Source organism: Rana temporaria, chromosome 10, assembly GCF_905171775.1.
Source record: "Rana temporaria chromosome 10, aRanTem1.1, whole genome shotgun sequence".
Lineage (NCBI taxonomy): Eukaryota > Metazoa > Chordata > Amphibia > Anura > Ranidae > Rana > Rana temporaria.
Window position 1 is genome coordinate 5372671 of NC_053498.1, and position 17562 is coordinate 5390232.

The 17562-nt window shown below is 52.3% G+C and overlaps 1 protein-coding gene across 2 annotated transcripts; it reads left to right on the forward strand.

The window, feature by feature from the left end:
• Window positions 1–5391: 5391 nt before the first annotated feature.
• Window positions 5392–17548, forward strand: LOC120916212 (kelch repeat and BTB domain-containing protein 8-like). Of its 2 annotated transcripts, none has more exons than XM_040327069.1 (5): window positions 5392–5484; window positions 11135–11287; window positions 13844–13922; window positions 14428–14655; window positions 15635–17548. In XM_040327069.1, the coding sequence occupies exons 2-5, from the start codon at window positions 11203–11205 to the stop codon at window positions 17106–17108; spliced, it is 1866 nt and encodes a 621-aa protein (XP_040183003.1). In that variant the 5' UTR covers window positions 5392–5484; window positions 11135–11202; the 3' UTR covers window positions 17109–17548. The 2 variants fall into 2 exon arrangements, with proteins under 2 accessions (XP_040183003.1, XP_040183002.1); XM_040327068.1 differs by lacking the exon at window positions 5392–5484 and adding an exon at window positions 5520–5620.
• The last annotated feature ends 14 nt before the right edge of the window (window positions 17549–17562 follow it).

Consider the following 17562-nt stretch of genomic DNA (forward strand, 5'->3'; position numbering starts at 1 on the left):
GCTGCAGTATTTGTAGCTGCTAGCTTTTAATATATTGTTTTAGTGGCACATCCGCTTTAAGGTTAATCTCCCAAATGGGGAGCACAGTTCTACTCCCCTCTTCAATCCATTGGGTTACACTTTAACTACAGCCAGTGGTGTATTTCGGTTTTGTGCTGCCCTAGGCCAGACTAAAATCGAATGCCCCCCCCCCATATGAGAGAGAGAGAGATTTTTTTTCTACGGTGTGTGTGTGTTTTTTTTTTTATCTATTTACACTTCCTTCATGAAATGGTATAGGATCTGGGGGTCCCCTTTGTTAAAGGGGTCTTCAGATTCTGATAAGCCCCCCGCCCGCAGACCCCCACAACCACCGGGCAAGGGTTGTTGGGATGAGGCCCTTGTCCCCATCAACATGGGGACATCCTTCGCATGTTGAGGGCATGTGGCCTGGTGCGGTTCAGGAGAGGGGGGGGGCCGCACTCTGTCCCCCCCTCTTTTCTGCGGCCGGCCAGGTTAACGTGCTCGGATAACGGGTCTGGTGTGGATTTTTAGGGGGACTCCACGGCATTTTTATTTTATTTGGGGTGGAGTTCCCTTTAAAATCCACACCAGACCTGAAGGGCCTGGTATGGATATTTGCCGGGAACCCTACGTCATTTTTTTTTTTTTACGACGGGGTTCCCCTTAATATCCATTCCAGACCTGAAGGGCCTGGTAATTTAATTTGGGGGGACCCCCACACATTTTTTTTTTCTTTATGAATGAATCATCTCTGTAATTGCCAGAGCCGACAATTCATTAGAGCCGCAAAGCCGGTTTTAAATGGTGTTTTTTCTTTCAGAAATGACACTTTGTGCAGGGACAGTTCTATGTACGGGAAACATGCGCTTTTTCACATGCTGACTTTACACCCCCCCCTAGGTACGAAATTTAAAGGAATATTTCACTTTTATTGTTTCACTTTTAGCATTATTAAATTCACTGCTCCCGAAAAAACGGCCATTTTTAAAACTTTTTTTTGCATTGATACATGTCCCCTGGGACAGGACCCGGGTCCCCAAACACTCCCCTGGGACAGGACCCGGGTCCCCAAACACTCCCCTGGGACAGGACCCGGGTCCCCAAACACTCCCCTGGGACAGGACCCGGGTCCCCAAAAAAATTTTATGACAATAACTTGCATATTAGCCTTTAAAATTATCACTTTAGATTTCTACCATTGACTTTAACAGGGTGTTCCGCGGCTTTTCGAATTTGCCGAGAAAAACCCCTAATTGTTCTTTGTTCGCCAAACAGGCAATGTTCGAGTCGAACTCGAAGCTCATCCCTACTCGGCAGGTGGGGGCGGGTACCGCTACAAATGCATTACTCTCATTTGTCACCTTGTGATCCTGCTGCCCTGGATATAGGGTGCCACCCCCCCCCCCTCTCCTGGCACCGCTCTAATCCCCATAGATAGGATCACGCAATGCATGGCTCTATCTATGGCCGCTGCTGGCACGCCCCCTATTCAGGTGTCCGGCCCATTTTCTGGTGCCTGAATTACAGCGGGGGGGGGGGGGGGCGGGGTGTTTTTTTTTAAAAGCACCTGATTGGAGCCGTTGACCTTAATAGGCGCCCAAAAAATGTGAGAAGCGGGCGCAGCGCTGGGCGTTCTCTTCTCACTCGGCTGTGTGTTAGCAAAGCAAATTCCTTTGTTCTGCTAACATTGAACCGCCTCTCAGCCAATCAGGTGCGCCGGGTCTGTTTTACCTGTCACCTGATTGGCTGAAATGACAAGCGCTGTGATTGGACACCTATCAGGTGTTCAATCATAGCAGAGGAGGAGCGGGCGGGAGAAAACATCGGGGCGGGGAAGAAATGGACACCGGCACCCGCTGCCCACCTGAGGCAAGGTAAGTGCCAGGCAGACCGGGGGCACAGTGGCAGCATGAAGAAAGGAAAGTCGTTAACTGGCATAGCAGTTACAGGGGACAATTACACTGACAAGGCTGCACTAATGAGGCTGCACTGATAAGGTGACATTGATGGGTACTGATAAGCACTGATAGGCAATGATGAAACTGCACTGATGGGAAATGATGAGGCTGCACTGATAAGGTGAGACTGATGGGTACTGATAAGCACTGATGGGTACTGATAAGCACTGATGAGGCTGCACTGATGGGTACTGATAAGCACTGATGGGCAATACTAAAACTGCACTGATGGGTACTGATGAGCACTGATGGGAAATGATGAGGCTGCACTGATAAGGTGACACTGATGGGTACTGATAAGCACTGATGAGGCTGCACTGATGGGTACTGATGAGCACTGATGAGGCTGCACTGATAAAGTGACACTGATGGGTACTGATAAGCACTGATGAGCAATGATATAACTGTACTGATGGGCACTGATGAGGCTGCACTGATGGGTACTGATAAGCACTGATGAGGCTGCACTGATAAAGTGACACTGATGGGTACTGATAAGCACTGATGAGCAATGATAAAACTGTACTGATGGGCACTGATGAGGCTGCACTGATAAGGTGATACTGATGGGTACTGATAAGCACCGATGAGGCTGTACTGATGGGTACTGATAAGCACTGATGGGCAATGATAAAACTGCACTGATGGGTACTGATGATCACTGATGGGAAATTATGAGGCTGCACTGATAAGGTGACGCTGATGGGTACTGATAAGCACTGATGAGGCTGCACTGATGGGTACTGATAAGCACTGATGAGGCTGCACTGATGGGTACTGATAAGCACTGATGAGGCTGCACTGATGGGTACTGATAAGCACTGATGAGGCTGCACTGATGGGTACTGATAAGCACTGATGGGCAATTGATAAAACTGCACTGATGGGTACTGATGGGACTGTACTGATGAGCACTGATAGACAATGATGAGGCTGCACTGATAAAGTGACACTGATAAGTATTGATAAGCACTGATGCACTGATGGGTACTGATAAGCACTGATGGGCAACACTGATGGGCACTGATAAGGTTGTAATGATGGGTACTTATAAGCACTGATGGGAAATTATGAGTCGGCACTAATAAGATGGCACTGATGGGCAGCACTGATTATCAGTGCCGCCTTGTTGCCCATCAGTGCAGCCTCATCAGTACCCATCAGTGCTTATCAGTGATATGTTACCAAGCGATGGTGCGCTGCGATCAACCTCCTATTAAGGCACAGGTAAACAGATAAAAACAATAGTTCTCGGTTGTTTTCATCAAAAAAGCCTCTCAGGCGCATAAAGTGAATTCCCTCCTCACCCCGCATCTACTGTGCTCAAACACGATAGATGTCGTCACTGGCTCCGCCCGACGCGTTGCGTCACATGTCACGTGACGTTCTCTTGAGAACCAATATATACGAGGAAGGGACCCTAAGGCTGGGTTCACACTAATGCTTCATGTGGCTCACAGCAAGGGCCTGGTCAGGGCGGTGCGTCCATAAGGGCGCGCGGGCACCACCCCCTCTCTCCAGCCACCCCCTCTATGCCCAATGGATAGATTCATGCATTGTATGAATCTATCCATGGCTGCTGCTACCACCCCCTATTCAGGCGCCCGGCCCCTTTTCGGCCACCGGGTGCCTGAATTACAGCGGCGGGGTATTTTTGAAGCATCCGCTTGGCGCCATAGGCTCTAATAGGCGTCAAAAAGGGTAAACAGCGAGCGCCATACTTGACCCAGCTGTGTTAGAGAAGCGAATGAATATTCACTTTCCTAACACTGAACCACCTCTCCGCCAATCAGGTGCTCGGGTCTGTTACCCGTCACCAGGGCCGTCTTAATAGCATCAGGGGCCCCTGGGCAAAGTAATGCTCTGGGGCCCCTACAATGGTGACAGTGGGGGTAAACCAACATCAAGTAGGTAAGAGGCAGACTGCCTCCCCTGTGTATCTATCACTCTCAGTGCCATCATGAGGCCCCCAATATCGGGGCAGCGTGGGCACAAGGACCAGCTGCTTTGGGGGGAAAACAGGGGCCCCCGTGCATCTGGGGCCCCCGGGCAGTGCCCAGGTGTGCCCTCTCATTAAGACAGCCCTGCCCGTCACCCGAAATGACAGACGCCGCTATTAGACGCCTATCAGGAGGAGAGGACAGGAGATGAGGACGGCAGAAGACGCATGAAGGACCCCGCTCATCACCGTCACCCGCTGCCCCACCAAGACAGACTAAGTGCCGGGCAGATGGCGAGCGGGCAGGGGGCACACCGCTGCATTCAATGGCACACTGGCAACATTTAATGGGCACGCTGGCAGCATTTGATGGGCACACTGGCAGAAATTGATGGCACAGTGGCAGCATTTGGCACAGTGGCTGTGTTTGATGGGCACAGTGGCTGCAATTGATGGCACAGTGGCAGCGTTTGATGGGCACAGTGGCTGCAATTGCTGGCACAGTGGCAGCGTTTCATGGGCACAGTCGCAGTGTTTGATGGCACATTGGCAGCGTTTGGCACAGTGGCTGTGTTTGATGGGCACAGTGGCTGCAATTGATGGCACAGTGGCAGCATTTGGCACAGTGGCTGCAATTGATAGGCACAGTGGCAGCGTTTGATGGGCACAGTGGCTGCAATAGCTGGCACAGTGGCAGCGTTTGATGGGCACAGTGGCAGTGTTTGATGGCACATTGGCAGCATTTGGCACAGTGGCTGCGTTTGATGGGCACAGTGGCAGCGTTTGATGGCACAGTGGCTGCAATTGATGGGCACAGTGGCAGCGTTTCATGGGCACAGTGGCAGTGTTTGATGGGCACAGTGGCTGTAATTGCTGGCACAGTGCAAGAGTTTGATGGGCACAGTGGCAGTGTTTGATGGGCACAGTGGCAGCGTTTGATAGGCACAGTGGCTGCAATTGCTAGCACAGTGGCAGCGTTTGATGGCATAGTGGCTGCAATTGATGGCACAGTGGCAGCGTTTGATGGGCACAGTGGCAGTGTTTGGCACATTGGCAGCGTTTGGCACAGTGGCTGCGTTTGATGGGCACAGTGGCAGCATTTGATGGGCACACTGGCAGTGTTTGATGCCACAGTGGCTACAACTCAGAACCCGTGTAATTCATATGTGTGTTCGGGGTTTAAAGGGATGAGGTGGCACCCCTAGGGCACGTCCCGGTTCTCCGTTTCAGGGATGCCCAAGGACGCACAGGGCTCCGATGCAATTGGCTCCGCAGCCGCCCCGCAGATGTGTGAACCCGCTGTCTATTGAGAGCCGGTCACGATCTCCTGACACGCAAATTCGATCGGGGGAAACCCACATCCAATGGGCACTAGTGGGAACCCAGCCTGAGGCCTCAATGGGCCGCACTGTGTGGTGGGCACCGCATTGAAATAAACGGGCGTCTCATGTGACGACGGGCAACAAGTGGTTAAATCTCTCATCAGCAGCAAAACCATTTAATCCCCATGGAAGCCCCAGGCTGACCGTCCTCCTCGTTATTTCTGGGTGGAGCAAGATGGCGGAGCTGTGAGTTCCCGGGCAGGTAAGGCTCTGGGGCTCTCTGGGCACCTTCAGCTTGGGGGGGGGATGGTAAACTGGCCACACACTATAAAATCCAATTGTACAATCTCCTTTAGATGAATGAAGTCATATGAGGACAGACCTGATCCGTCCCTTGGGTTTGTATCCCATTAGGCCGGCCCGTGCCATTCAGTCCTATTGTGTGGTGCAGCCATTCTAAACCAGGAATCCTCTAGAGCAGGGGGTCTCCAAACTGTGGCCCTGGGGCCGGATGCAGCCCTTTGCTTGCCTTTATCCGGCCCTTGGGGCACTATTTCTTCCACTGACACCAACAATGGGGAGTCGTTCTTGTTGCTGAAACCACCAATGGGGCTCTATTCATCCAACTGACACTATCGAAAGGGTTCAATTCCTTCTATGGGCACCAACAATGGGGCACCAGTCCTCCCACTGGCACCAACAATGGGGCACTATTCATCCAACTGACACTATCGAAAGGGTTCAATTCCTTCTATGGGCACCACCAATGGGGCACTATTCATCCAACTGTCACTATCAAAAGGGTTCAATTCCTTCTATAGGCACCAACAATGGGGCACCATTCCTTCTATGGGCACCAACAATGGGGCACCAGTCCTCCCACTGGCACCAATCGTATGGTATTGTATACTCTCACTGGACATTTTCTACTCCCGCTGGCAACCCATGCAATGGGGGGCATTGTTCCCACTGGCCCTAGTCCGGCCCTCCTAAAGTCTGAAGGACAGTAAACTGGCCCAGAAAGTTTGGAGACCCCCCCCCCCCTGCTCTAGAGGGTCTTCCTTGAGGTGTTGCTATCTGAACTTCTATTTGATGGTGCCGGCACAGATCAAGGTCCAACACCATTTGACAGAACCTGATCTGTTTAGCTGTCTGGCCATTAGTAACCCACGCAATGGGGGGCATTGTTCCCGCTGGCCACCCCATGTAATGGGGGGGTATTGTTCCCGCTGGCCACCCCATGTAATGGGGGGGCATTGTTCCCGCTGGCCACCCCATGTAATGGGGGGGTATTGTTCCCGCTGGCCACCCCATGTAATGGGGGGGCATTGTTCCCGCTGGCCACCCATGCAATGGGGGGGGCATTGTACCCACTGGCCACCCCACGCAATGGGGGGGGCATTGTTCCCGCTGGCCACCCCATGCAATGGGGGGGCATTGTTCCCGCTGGCCACCCCATGTAATGGGGGGGTATTGTTCCCGCTGGCCACCCCATGTAATGGGGGGGCATTGTTCCCGCTGGCCACCCATGCAATGGGGGGGGCATTGTACCCACTGGCCACCCCACGCAATGGGGGGGGGCATTGTTCCCGCTGGCCACCCCATGCAATGGGGGGGCATTGTTCCCGCTGGCCACCCCATGTAATGGGGGGGCATTGTTCCCGCTGGCCACCCCATGTAATGGGGGGGCATTGTTCCCGCTGGCCACCCCATGCAATGGGGGGGCATTATACCCGCTGTCCACCCACGCAAATGGGGGGCATTGTTCCCGCTGGCCACCCCACGCAATGGGGGGCATTGTTCCCGCTGGCCACCCCATGCAATTGGGGGCATTGTTCCCGCTGGCCCTAGTCCGGCCCTCCTAAAGTCTGAAGGACAGTAAACTGGCCCAGAAAGTTTGGAGACCCCCCCCCCTGCTCTAGAGGGTGTTCCTTGAGGTGTTGCTATCTGAACTTCTATTTGATGGTGCCGCCACAGTTCAAGGTCCAACACCATTTGACAGAACCTGATCTGTTTAGCTGTCTGGCCATTCGTAACTAATGTAATGGGGGGGCATTGTTCCCGCTGGCCACCCCACGTAATAGGGGGCATTGTTCCCGCTGTCCACCCCATGCAATGGGGGGCATTGTTCCCGCTGTCCACCCCACGCAATGGGGGGTTATTGTTCCCGCTGGCCACCCATGCAATTGTTCCCGCTGGCCACCCCACGCAATGGGGGGCATTGTTTCCGCTGGTCACCCCATGTAATTGGGGGCATTGTTCCCGCTGTCCACCCACGCAATGGGGGGTTATTGTTCCCGCTGGCCACCCACGCAATGGGGGGTTATTGTTCCCGCTGGCCACCCACGCAATGGGGGGTTATTGTTCCCGCTGGCCACCCACGCAATGGGGGGTTATTGTTCCCGCTGGCCACCCACGCAATGGGGGGCATTGTTCCCGCTGGCCACCCATGCAATTGTTCCCGCTGGCCACCCCACGCAATGGGGGGGCATTCTGGCCACCCTATGCAATGGGGGGGGGGGCATTCTTTCCACTGGCCCCAGATGAACTATTAGGGCTTCTCTGGGATAAAACGGTTGAGGAACAGTTGGTATATAGTCTATGGTCATCTTTGCACTTGGTTCTAAAGCTCGGCATACATGTTACAATCTAACTGCACCATGATTGTGCAATCTCCTTTTTATGGTGGTTACGCCTTATCAATAATATGATCATTTATTAGTTTCTACTGAACTGATCTAATTTAAAATGGGGGGGGGGGGGGGAACCAAACTGTCTGTCCTGTCCGGTCATTTAAGAGAGTTAATTGGCTGTGGTTGGCCGCTCAGTACAGATCAATTAAATGATCGATTCGTTGTTAATTGCTTAGTTTTACAATGACTACTGGATCGTATTTCCGTTCGATCACAAGGTGGACAATAATACTGTAAGGCCGCTTTCACACGGACGGGCCGTTCAGGTCCGCCTGACAGATTTTTAGGCGGACCTGAACGGGCGCTCCATAGAGGTCTATGGAGCCACGGATGTCGGCGGCGACATGCCCTCTGACATCCGACCCGCTCCGATCCGCCAATGTGTGACGGAGGAAAACCCTATTTTTTTTTTTCCATCGGTCTGCGGATCGGATGACGACGGACTCTACGGTCCCTTTGAATCCCCCATAGAGGAGAGCGGCGTTTTGACAGGTCGGCCCCTGCACAGTGTGAAGAGACAGACCTGTCATCTGACCTGCTCAGCGGGGGGATCGACGGAGCGATCCTCGGGGAGCACGCACACGGATCGCGTGAAAGGGCCCTAAAGTGTTGCATCGTTCAGTATTGTTGATCGATTGCTGGTTTGAGAACCTTCCTAAGCAATAGGCTTGCCACCTGTCCAGGATTCACCCGGACAGTTTGGGTTTTGAATCAGGTGTCCGGTTTTAAGTCTACCTGAAACCCGGACACATTATTCAGACCAGGCTGTGGCTCCCCAAGTAACCGAGATAGTCATACACAAAACTGTTGCCGCTGCAGGCGGCTGTTTGGGGGCAGGTTTGGCATCACTGAAGGGTGGGGTGGTGATGTCAGCCAGCAAGAGCAATTTGGCCACACCCACTGGCGCGCTCTGTGCGCTATGTTACTACTTCCCTTGGGGCACCCAAATGTCTCCCAGGTCTTTTATAATCCTATAGTGTTCAGGGGTCTTCAAACTACGGCCCTCCAGTTGTTCAGGAACTACAATTCCCGTCATGTCTGTGAATGTCAGAGTTTTACAATGCCTCATGGGATGTGTAGTTCCGCAACAGCTGGAGGGCCGTAGTTTGATGATCCCTGATATAAAGAATGTCAAAATCAGGTAACCCATACAAAAGGATTATAGTTCTGCTAATGGGGAAAGTAAAACTCATGGCATTTCTATTAAATCACCAGTAGATGGCAGCATAGAGTAAAAAACCTGAATGACAGAAAGAACATTCTAAAAGGAACCATTGCTAATAGCAGGGGGAACCAAAAGACTGACCTTTGTTTCTGGTGGAACACGGTAACAGTTGCTGCCCAGTCTATCATTCTGAAGGTCACGTGTTTGTGTCAATGCAGAAACTTTTTAATAAAAACACTTCTGGTTTCACCCGGCCCGCTCCCTTCGCACATTGGAATTATTGACTTTCAGCACAAATGCAACATTTACTGCAAAAAATAAAAATAATGCGCCGCAAGTGTTCGGCTTTGGCTTGAAGAAAAGGTGGCAACCCTACTAAGAAGAGATCCAATTACAAATTCCATTGTACTGCATAGTACAGGCATGTCCAAAGTCCGGCCCCGGGGCCAATTGCGGCCCTCGTTCCAGTTTAATGCGGCCCCACTGGTAATTTGTATATCTCTCTATCTATCTCTATCTATCTATCTCTATCTATCTCTATCTATCTCTATCTATCTCTATCTATCTCTGTCTGTGTCTATCTCTGTCTGTGTCTATCTCTGTCTGTGTCTATCTCTGTCTGTGTCTATCTCTGTCTGTGTCTATCTCTGTCTGTGTCTATCTCTGTCTGTGTCTATCTCTGTCTGTGTCTATCTCTGTCTGTGTCTATCTCTGTCTGTGTCTATCTCTGTCTGTGTCTATCTCTGTCTGTGTCTATCTCTGTCTGTGTCTATCTCTGTCTGTGTCTATCTCTGTCTGTGTCTATCTCTGTCTGTGTCTGTCTCTGTCTCTGTCTGTCTCTGTCTGTCTCTGTCTGTCTCTGTCTGTCTCTGTCTGTCTCTGTCTGTCTCTGTCTGTCTCTGTCTGTGTCTGTCTGTCTCTGTCTGTGTCTGTCTGTGTCTGTCTGTGTCTGTCTCTGTCTGTCTCTGTCTGTCTGTCTCTCTGTCTGTCTGTCTCTGTCTGTCTGTCTCTGTATCTCTGTCTGTCTGTCTCTGTATCTCTGTCTGTCTGTCTCTGTATCTCTGTCTGTCTGTCTCTATCTATCTCTGTCTGTCTGTCTCTATCTATCTCTGTCTGTCTGTCTCTATCTCTGTCTGTCTGTCTCTATCTCTGTCTCTCTTTTGTGGCCCCCAATGAATCCCTGAGCATCGCAGGGGATATACCGTATTTATCATTCTGGCAGCCTCGGAGGGGACAGGGAGGGGGGGGGGGGGGGCAGACGAGTCCTGTCAGATTACATACTGGAGAATCTCCTGTTTACTCGGCGGGATTTGTAATGGGAAGTCCCGTCTCCTGGGCTGGCATTGGACGACTGTTCTGTCTATCATAGGAGGCGGGACTTTGTATTAAAGAGGCCGCTGAGCGAACAGGAGATTCTCCTGTATAATCTGTTTGTGCTTGTATCGCCCTCCCTGTCCCTTCCGAGGCTGCAGATGGACATGGATCAGGCAGCACTGGTGAGGCTGCACTCGTGGCACTGGTGAGGCTGCACTCGTGGCACTGGTGAGGCTGCACTCGTGGCACTGGTGAGGCTGCACTCGTGGCACTGGTGAGGCTGCACTCGTGGCACTGGTGAGGCTGCACTCGTGGCACTGGTGAGGCTGCACTCGTGGCACTGGTGAGGCTGCACTGATGGGCAGTGACCCTTATTTTGCTTTACCACACACAGCCACAAAGGCAAGAGAATTCTTGTTGGGCAGTGTATTTGTTGGCATTGAATTTTTAAAGGTCGGCCCTCACACATGTTCACTTCATCAAATCTGGCCCTCTTTGAAAAAAGTTTGGACACCCCTGGCATAGTAGTTGGCAGATATAAAAGACTGCACACTCAGGTTGTAACGTGTGTGGGGGGGGGGGGCTTTTATAGGCTTCTGCACACCTTAAAGACGCTGGTAAGAATGACGGGGCTGAAATTTGAGTAATTGGAATCTTTCTCTAAGTAGATCTGTTTGCAGGAAATGCACTTCAAACGTTTTTAATTATTCATGTGACTCTGATGATGTTTTTTATTGCAGAGTTTTGGTCGCTGACCCACCCAGAGGGACGTCTCGTTTTCACGGTTTCTGGTTGTAAAGGTGTCGGGATGGAGCCCGGCCCGTCCACTGCCACCATGGAGCAGGAAGAAGAGCTCACCGATCATACCGTTATGAAAGATTGTATTATTACAGGTAGGGTTCAGAACGTGGTCTCGGGGGGGGGGGGGGGATGTCTTTCTAGGGTTCAGCACGTGGTCTCGGGGTGTGTGGGGGGGTGTTAGTAGGGTTCAGCACGTGGTCTCGGGGTGGGGGGGGTCTTTCTAGGTTTCAGCACGTGGTCTCGGGGTGGGGGGGGTCTTTCTAGGGTTCAGCACGTGGTCTCAGGGTGGGGGGTGTTTTCTAGGGTTCAGCACGTTGTCTCGGGGTGGGGGGTGTTTTCTAGGGGTTCAGCACGTGGTCTCCGGGTGGGGGGGGGGGGGTATTTCTAGGGTTCAGCACGTGGTCTCGGGGTGGGTGGTGTTTCTAGGGTTCAGCACGTGGTCTCGGGGTGGGGGGGTGTTTTCTAGGGTTCAGCACGTGGTCTCTGGGTGGGGGGGGGGGTGTTTCTAGGATTCAGCATGTGGTCTCGGGGTGGGGGGTGTTTTCTAGGGTTCAGCATGTGGTCTCGGGGTGGGGGGGGGGTATTTCTAGGGTTCAGCACGTGGTCTCGGGGTGGGGGGGTATTTCTAGGGTTCAGCACGTGGTCTCGGGGTGGGGGGGTGTTTCTAGGGTTCAGCACGTGGTCTCGGGGTGGGGGGGTGTTTTCTAGGGTTCAGCACATGGGGGGGGGGGGGTGTTTCTAGGGTTCAGCACGTGGTCTCGGGGTGGGGGGGTGTTTCTAGGATTCAGCACGTGGTCTCGGGGTGGGGGGGTGTTTCTAGGGTTCAGCACGTGGTCTCGGGGTGAGGGGGGGTGTTTCTAGGGTTCAGCACGTGGTCTCGGGGTGGGGGGGGGTGTTTTCTAGGGTTCAGCACGTGGTCTCGGGGTGGGTGGTGTTTTCTAGGGTTCAGCACGTGGTCTCGGGGTGGGGGGTGTTTTCTAGGGGTTCAGCACGTGGTCTCGGGGTGGGGGGGGGTATTTCTAGGGTTCAGCACGTGGTCTCGGGGTGGGTGGTGTTTCTAGGGTTCAGCACGTGGTCTCGGGGTGGGGGGGTGTTTTCTAGGGTTCAGCACGTGGTCTCTGGGTGGGGGGGGGGTGTTTCTAGGATTCAGCATGTGGTCTCGGGGTGGGTGGTGTTTTCTAGGGTTCTGCACGTGGTCTCGGGGTGGGGGGGGTGTTTTTAGGGTTCAGCATGTGGTCTCGGGGTGGGGGGGCCTTTCTATGGTTCAGCACGTGGTCTCGGGGTGGAAGGGGTCTTTCTAGGGTTCTGCTGGGGGTCCCAGATATTTGTAACCTCCTAAGTCCTCATTAAACTAAGCTTTTATATCTGCCTCTGTCTATTACAGAGCACTGGATCTGCACCATGGGGGGGAAAAGGTTCCCTTTGCTACAATGTTGCAAAATATTTGCTAATCTTCTAATACCAAAATAAGTTAGTTATTTTGGTATTAGAAGATTTTATAGAAGAATGTAGAATCCTGAAAGGAACTCCCAGTAAGAAATTGTAAATCTGATTTCAAACACTTGCACCCCTCTACAGGGATGGACTGGCCATTGGGACTACAGGGAGTTTCCCGGTGGGCCGATGGCTCAGTGGGCCGGCTTCAGTGACAGCGGACCGCCGCTCCTCTGTCTCTCCCTTCCCGCAGCACTCGCCTGGGGGGGAACAGAGAAGCAGGGGGAGGACCAGAGCAGCAGGGATGGACTGACCATTGGGACTACAGGGAGTTTCCCGGTGGGCTGATGGCTCAGTGGGCCGGCGTCAGTGACAGTGGACCGCCGCCCCCCTCTGCTCCTCTGTCTCTCGCTTCCCGCAGCGATCGCTCGCCTCCTCTAGCTTCCCGCAGCGATCGCCTCCTCTCGCTCCCCGCAGCGCTCACCTAGGGGGGGGGGGGAACAGAGGAGCAGGGGGGACGACAGAGGAGCATGGGGGGAGGGGACAGACAGCTGACTCAACAGCTATGGCCTGGAAGTTTCTCACTTCTGCCTAATCTTGTCCCATAAGGGGGGGCACCGAAAGGATTATTTGCCCCGGGTGAAATAATGTCTAGCTTCCCCACTGGTACTGCCTATAAGAGTACCAACCGTTCTACTCTAATAAAGTAGAATAGCTAGTGAAGGGGGAGAGGGGGCTTGGGTGGCCGGGGGGGGGGGGGGGGGTGCGTGAGTTGTCCGGCCGCCATGGGAGAGACCTGTCAAAGTGGGCCAGTCTGGATGAAGTCCAGGGCCAAATTTTTGTCCCAGTCCATTTCTGCCCCTGTATTGGATAAACCATTACAATGACCCAGCCAAGGCTGCAGTTATGGCTGGTGCTCAACATTTTTGGGGGGCACAAACGGGGGGGGGGGGGGGGAAACTCAAACGCAGCCACTGCGGCAGGTGCTCAATTTTTTTCCCTAACGCACCCCTGAGTAAGCAGCGAACGTACACCCTTGCGCCCGTTGCTTACCCTTTTGGAAGCCTGTTCTTTGCTGGCTTTGTACAGGGTCACGGTGGAACAGAAAAGGGTCCCTTCACTGGAGACCCCTCAATGCCACCATTTGGAGGGGGGGGGGGGTTCACATACTTTGGACATAAAGTGTATATGGAATAATTCTGTTGTGTTCTCAGGGTTGAAGGAGATGTACTTTTCTGAAATTCTTTGTGATGTCGCCATACAGACTGCAGAGAGAAGCTTCCCGTGTCACAGGTAAGGCGGAAATCTAAAGACCTTTCACCATTTATTTAGTTTTAGATATTGTGGGAGGGGTTTAGAGTCTTCCAACGGTCTTCCAACGGTCTTCCAACGGTCTTCCAACGGTCTTCCAACGGTCTTCCAACGGTCTTCCAACGGTCTTCCAACGGTCTTCCAACGGTCTTCCAACGGTCTTCCAACGGTCTTCCAACGGTCTTCCAACGGTCTTCCGATAGTTTTTTAGACTCTTGGACGTGTATCTTGGCGAACACCTAGTACTTGGGTGGGTCTGTTTCGGCAGACCCTTCAAAGAACAGGGTCCGTCTGGTTTCGGCCAGATGGACCAAGTGCAAGTTCCCCAAGGTGGAAGACTCGGGGGGGGGGGGGGGGGGTGTATTGCATGATCTCAGAGTTGGGGGAGTATTTTGAGTATTTGGGGAATTGTTGGAAAGTAGCGGTGCATTGGATCCTCTTCCACTGACAATACATCATTAACTGTCCAACTTTTTATTGCTTCCAGGGTGGTCCTGGCCTCGGTCAGTCCTTACTTCAGAGCTCTCTTCACGTGTCCCATGAAGGAGGCGACGCTCAGGGAGGTTTGTCTTTCGGATGTTCCCTCTTCTGTCCTGCAGACCATCCTGCGCTACATCTACACGGGGGAGGTCCATCTCACCTTGGACAATGTGGAGGAGCTGTTTATAATGTCCGGCCGCCTGCAATTAATGGCCATTCAAGATCTGTGCAGCAGGTAACGACTTTCTGGTGTCTCACTTTATAGTGTAGCGCAAACCCCCCCCGACAGGGCTGCTGGTAACTCCCCTATTCCTTTTCACTTTCATTCAGTCTCCTGAGCTTTTATTTCGTAATTTTTTGGGGTTAATAACTTGGGTCCAGTAGAGGAGTTATGGGATGCCCAACTTGACAGTGGGGACAACTTCCTTCCTCTGTGCAAAGGATCCTAGACCTCTCTCCAGGGATGGACTGGCCATTGGGACTACAGGGAGTTTCCTGGTGGGCCGATGGCTCAGTGGGCCGGCTTTAGTGACAGCGGACCGCCGCCCCCCCCTCCGCTCCTCCATTTTTCCTTTCCCGCAGCGCTCACCACCTCTCCCTCCCCGCAACGCTCACCTGGGGAGTAACGGAGAAACAGGGGGAGGACCAGAGGAGCAGGGACGACGACAGAGGAGCATGGGGGGAGGGGACCGACAGCTGACTCAACAGCTATGGCCTGGGAGTTTCTCACTTCTGCCTATTCTTGTTATACATATATATATTCATATATGCAGCAGCCCCCCCCCCCCCCCGCTTCTCAATTTCAGACGGCAGTACCCCCCCGGGGTTCTCTGCTCCAGGGGGCCCATGCCAGAAGCTGTGTAAGGGGCCCCATAATTCCTGATGGCGGCCCTGGTCCTTCTCGCTCTGATACAAGCAAAACGGTACACCGTTTAGCGGTGGCCCCAGTGTCGGCCCTCTGGCGAGTCACCCGGTGCGGGCTGCACCCCCCCATAGCAACACCACTGCACACAGAGTGACTGGAACAGGAAAAGACCTCCAGGTGTTTCAAAGTCACTTCCTGACGCTGAGAGCAATGCCCTAAACTTACAATAATCTTCCCTCCTATGCCTAACGCTAACCTTTCAGATAAAGCGAACGTCCTTCCTGTAACCCTCACGCAATGGTATTGGTTTGATAGTAATGTCATGTTCCATTCTCCTTTCTTTCCTTAGGTACCTTGCAAAGAGGATCGACAATGAAAACTGCCTTTGGATTTATAGATTGGCTCACAGTCACAATCACGGGATCCTCTTGGAAGAAACCATGAACCATATTGGTCGGAATCTGAGCTCCCTATGTGGAAAAGAAGACTTTTTCCACTTGGCGATGGACGAACTGGTCAACATCCTGTCTTCAGATGAGTTGATGGTTGACTCCGAACTTACCGTCTATAACATCGCCCGCTCCTGGTGGGAATATCGCACACAGGACTATCCTCTTGCCCCAGAACTGTTGAAGGTCATCAGGCTACCACTTCTGACTCCAGACCAGCTGGAAAAGGTCAGCATGGACCTACCCGGTGACTACTCAACGCTCCAGCCTCCAATGGGAATCCGCTTTCGCCAAGGGATGTTTGAGGAGAGAATAGTTTGCATAGACCAGACGGCATTAGAAGAAATAGACCCAGAAGAAGAGGATTACTATTGGAAAGCCTACGATCCAACAACGGACTCTTGGGAGAAGCTCCCCTTTTGTGACTGTTTATATACACCGGGAATTGTATCTGTAGGGTTTTCCTTGTATGTTTCGGGTGGGTTCAGAGGAGAAGATCGTGCTTGCAAAGCCCTGCACGTGTATGATTCTGTATTAAACGAATGGAAAAAGCTCCCGCCTATGACCCGTCCAAGAGCTTGTCATGGCTTCCTAGCCTACAGAAACATGCTTTACGCTTTTGGAGGACTCAACAGCCGATCCTCAGACCCAAAAAATAAACCCAGAGACTCGGTGGAATGCTTCAGCGTATTGGACAATACTTGGCGCGATGTGTCGAGCATGCCCATAGCTCTACATAGCTTTGCTAGTGCAATGCTGAAAGGAAGACTGTTTGCTATTGGTGGGATGACTCAGACAGATATAGACATTTTACACTATCAGGGATTCCATATTTACAACACACTCACCGACACTTGGAGCCAGTTTCCTCTCTCGGAGGTCTTTTCGGCTGTCGGAGCTGTGTCAATGGATGACAAGTTATACGTCATCGCAAGTTATGACATCAGATATATGCGTCATTCACATCCAGCATACGATGCATATCTGATGTACGATGAAGAGTCCAATACCATTTCCAAGAGCTTCTGTATGGATCATCTAGGGCAAATTAGTCGTGGTAGAATTCCGCCCGTCCTACAAAGCACTTATGGCGCTGCGATTGTACGCTGGAAGCGCAGGATTTATATAGTGGGAGGGGCCGCAGATGACGGGATGAGTGACTATAAGATGCACCACTGGAGCCCAGGTGAACCGAGGTGGACTTTATGTGAGAAAGAGCTCCCTTTTCTGTTTTTGGATTTTGGAAGTGCAACTTTGAAGGTCCCCCTGAAACGCCTCTGCTCCGTCATTCCTGGCAGGAGATCCAACTACATTTTTGGAAGTCAAAGTGTGGAGGAGAATGAATCGGAAGAACAATGGTGTGAAGATTGGTAGCCAAGTGTTCTGCTGGGGGGAAAAAAATGGTGTACGTGAAGTAACTGGTGGCCACGGCAAACAAAAGCCACCCAAAGGGCAGAACTGGACACTTGGGAGGTGTGAGAAGTGGATATAGCCCAGTGATGGTGAATCTTGGCACACCAGATGTTTTGGAACTACATTTCCCATGATGCTCGAGAGTGCACAAGCATCATGGGACGTGTAGTTCTGAAACATCTGGGGTGCCAAGGTTCCCCATCAATGATGCAGCCTATGCTGAGCCTTTCACCCGGAACAGGCATACAATAAATTAAGTCGGAATCGATCCGCAGGGCTTGTTCCAGGTCAGCGGCTCTGGAAAGGTTTTCTTTTCGGGAACAAGCGCCAATTTTACCATTTACAGATTTGAATTTTATCTGTCTTCAATTTTGTGTATTAATAAAAGAATATTGAATATACTCGGGTCCTCCTG

Coding starts and splice junctions, on each gene's coding strand:
- LOC120916212 (XM_040327068.1), top strand. CDS start 5,593: ATGAGGACAGACCTGATCCGTCCCTTGG. Junction 5,621..11,134: donor AGACCTGATCCGTCCCTTGG/GTTTGTATCCCA, acceptor TTTTTATTGCAG/AGTTTTGGTCGCTGACCCAC. Junction 11,288..13,843: donor GAAAGATTGTATTATTACAG/GTAGGGTTCAGA, acceptor TTGTGTTCTCAG/GGTTGAAGGAGATGTACTTT.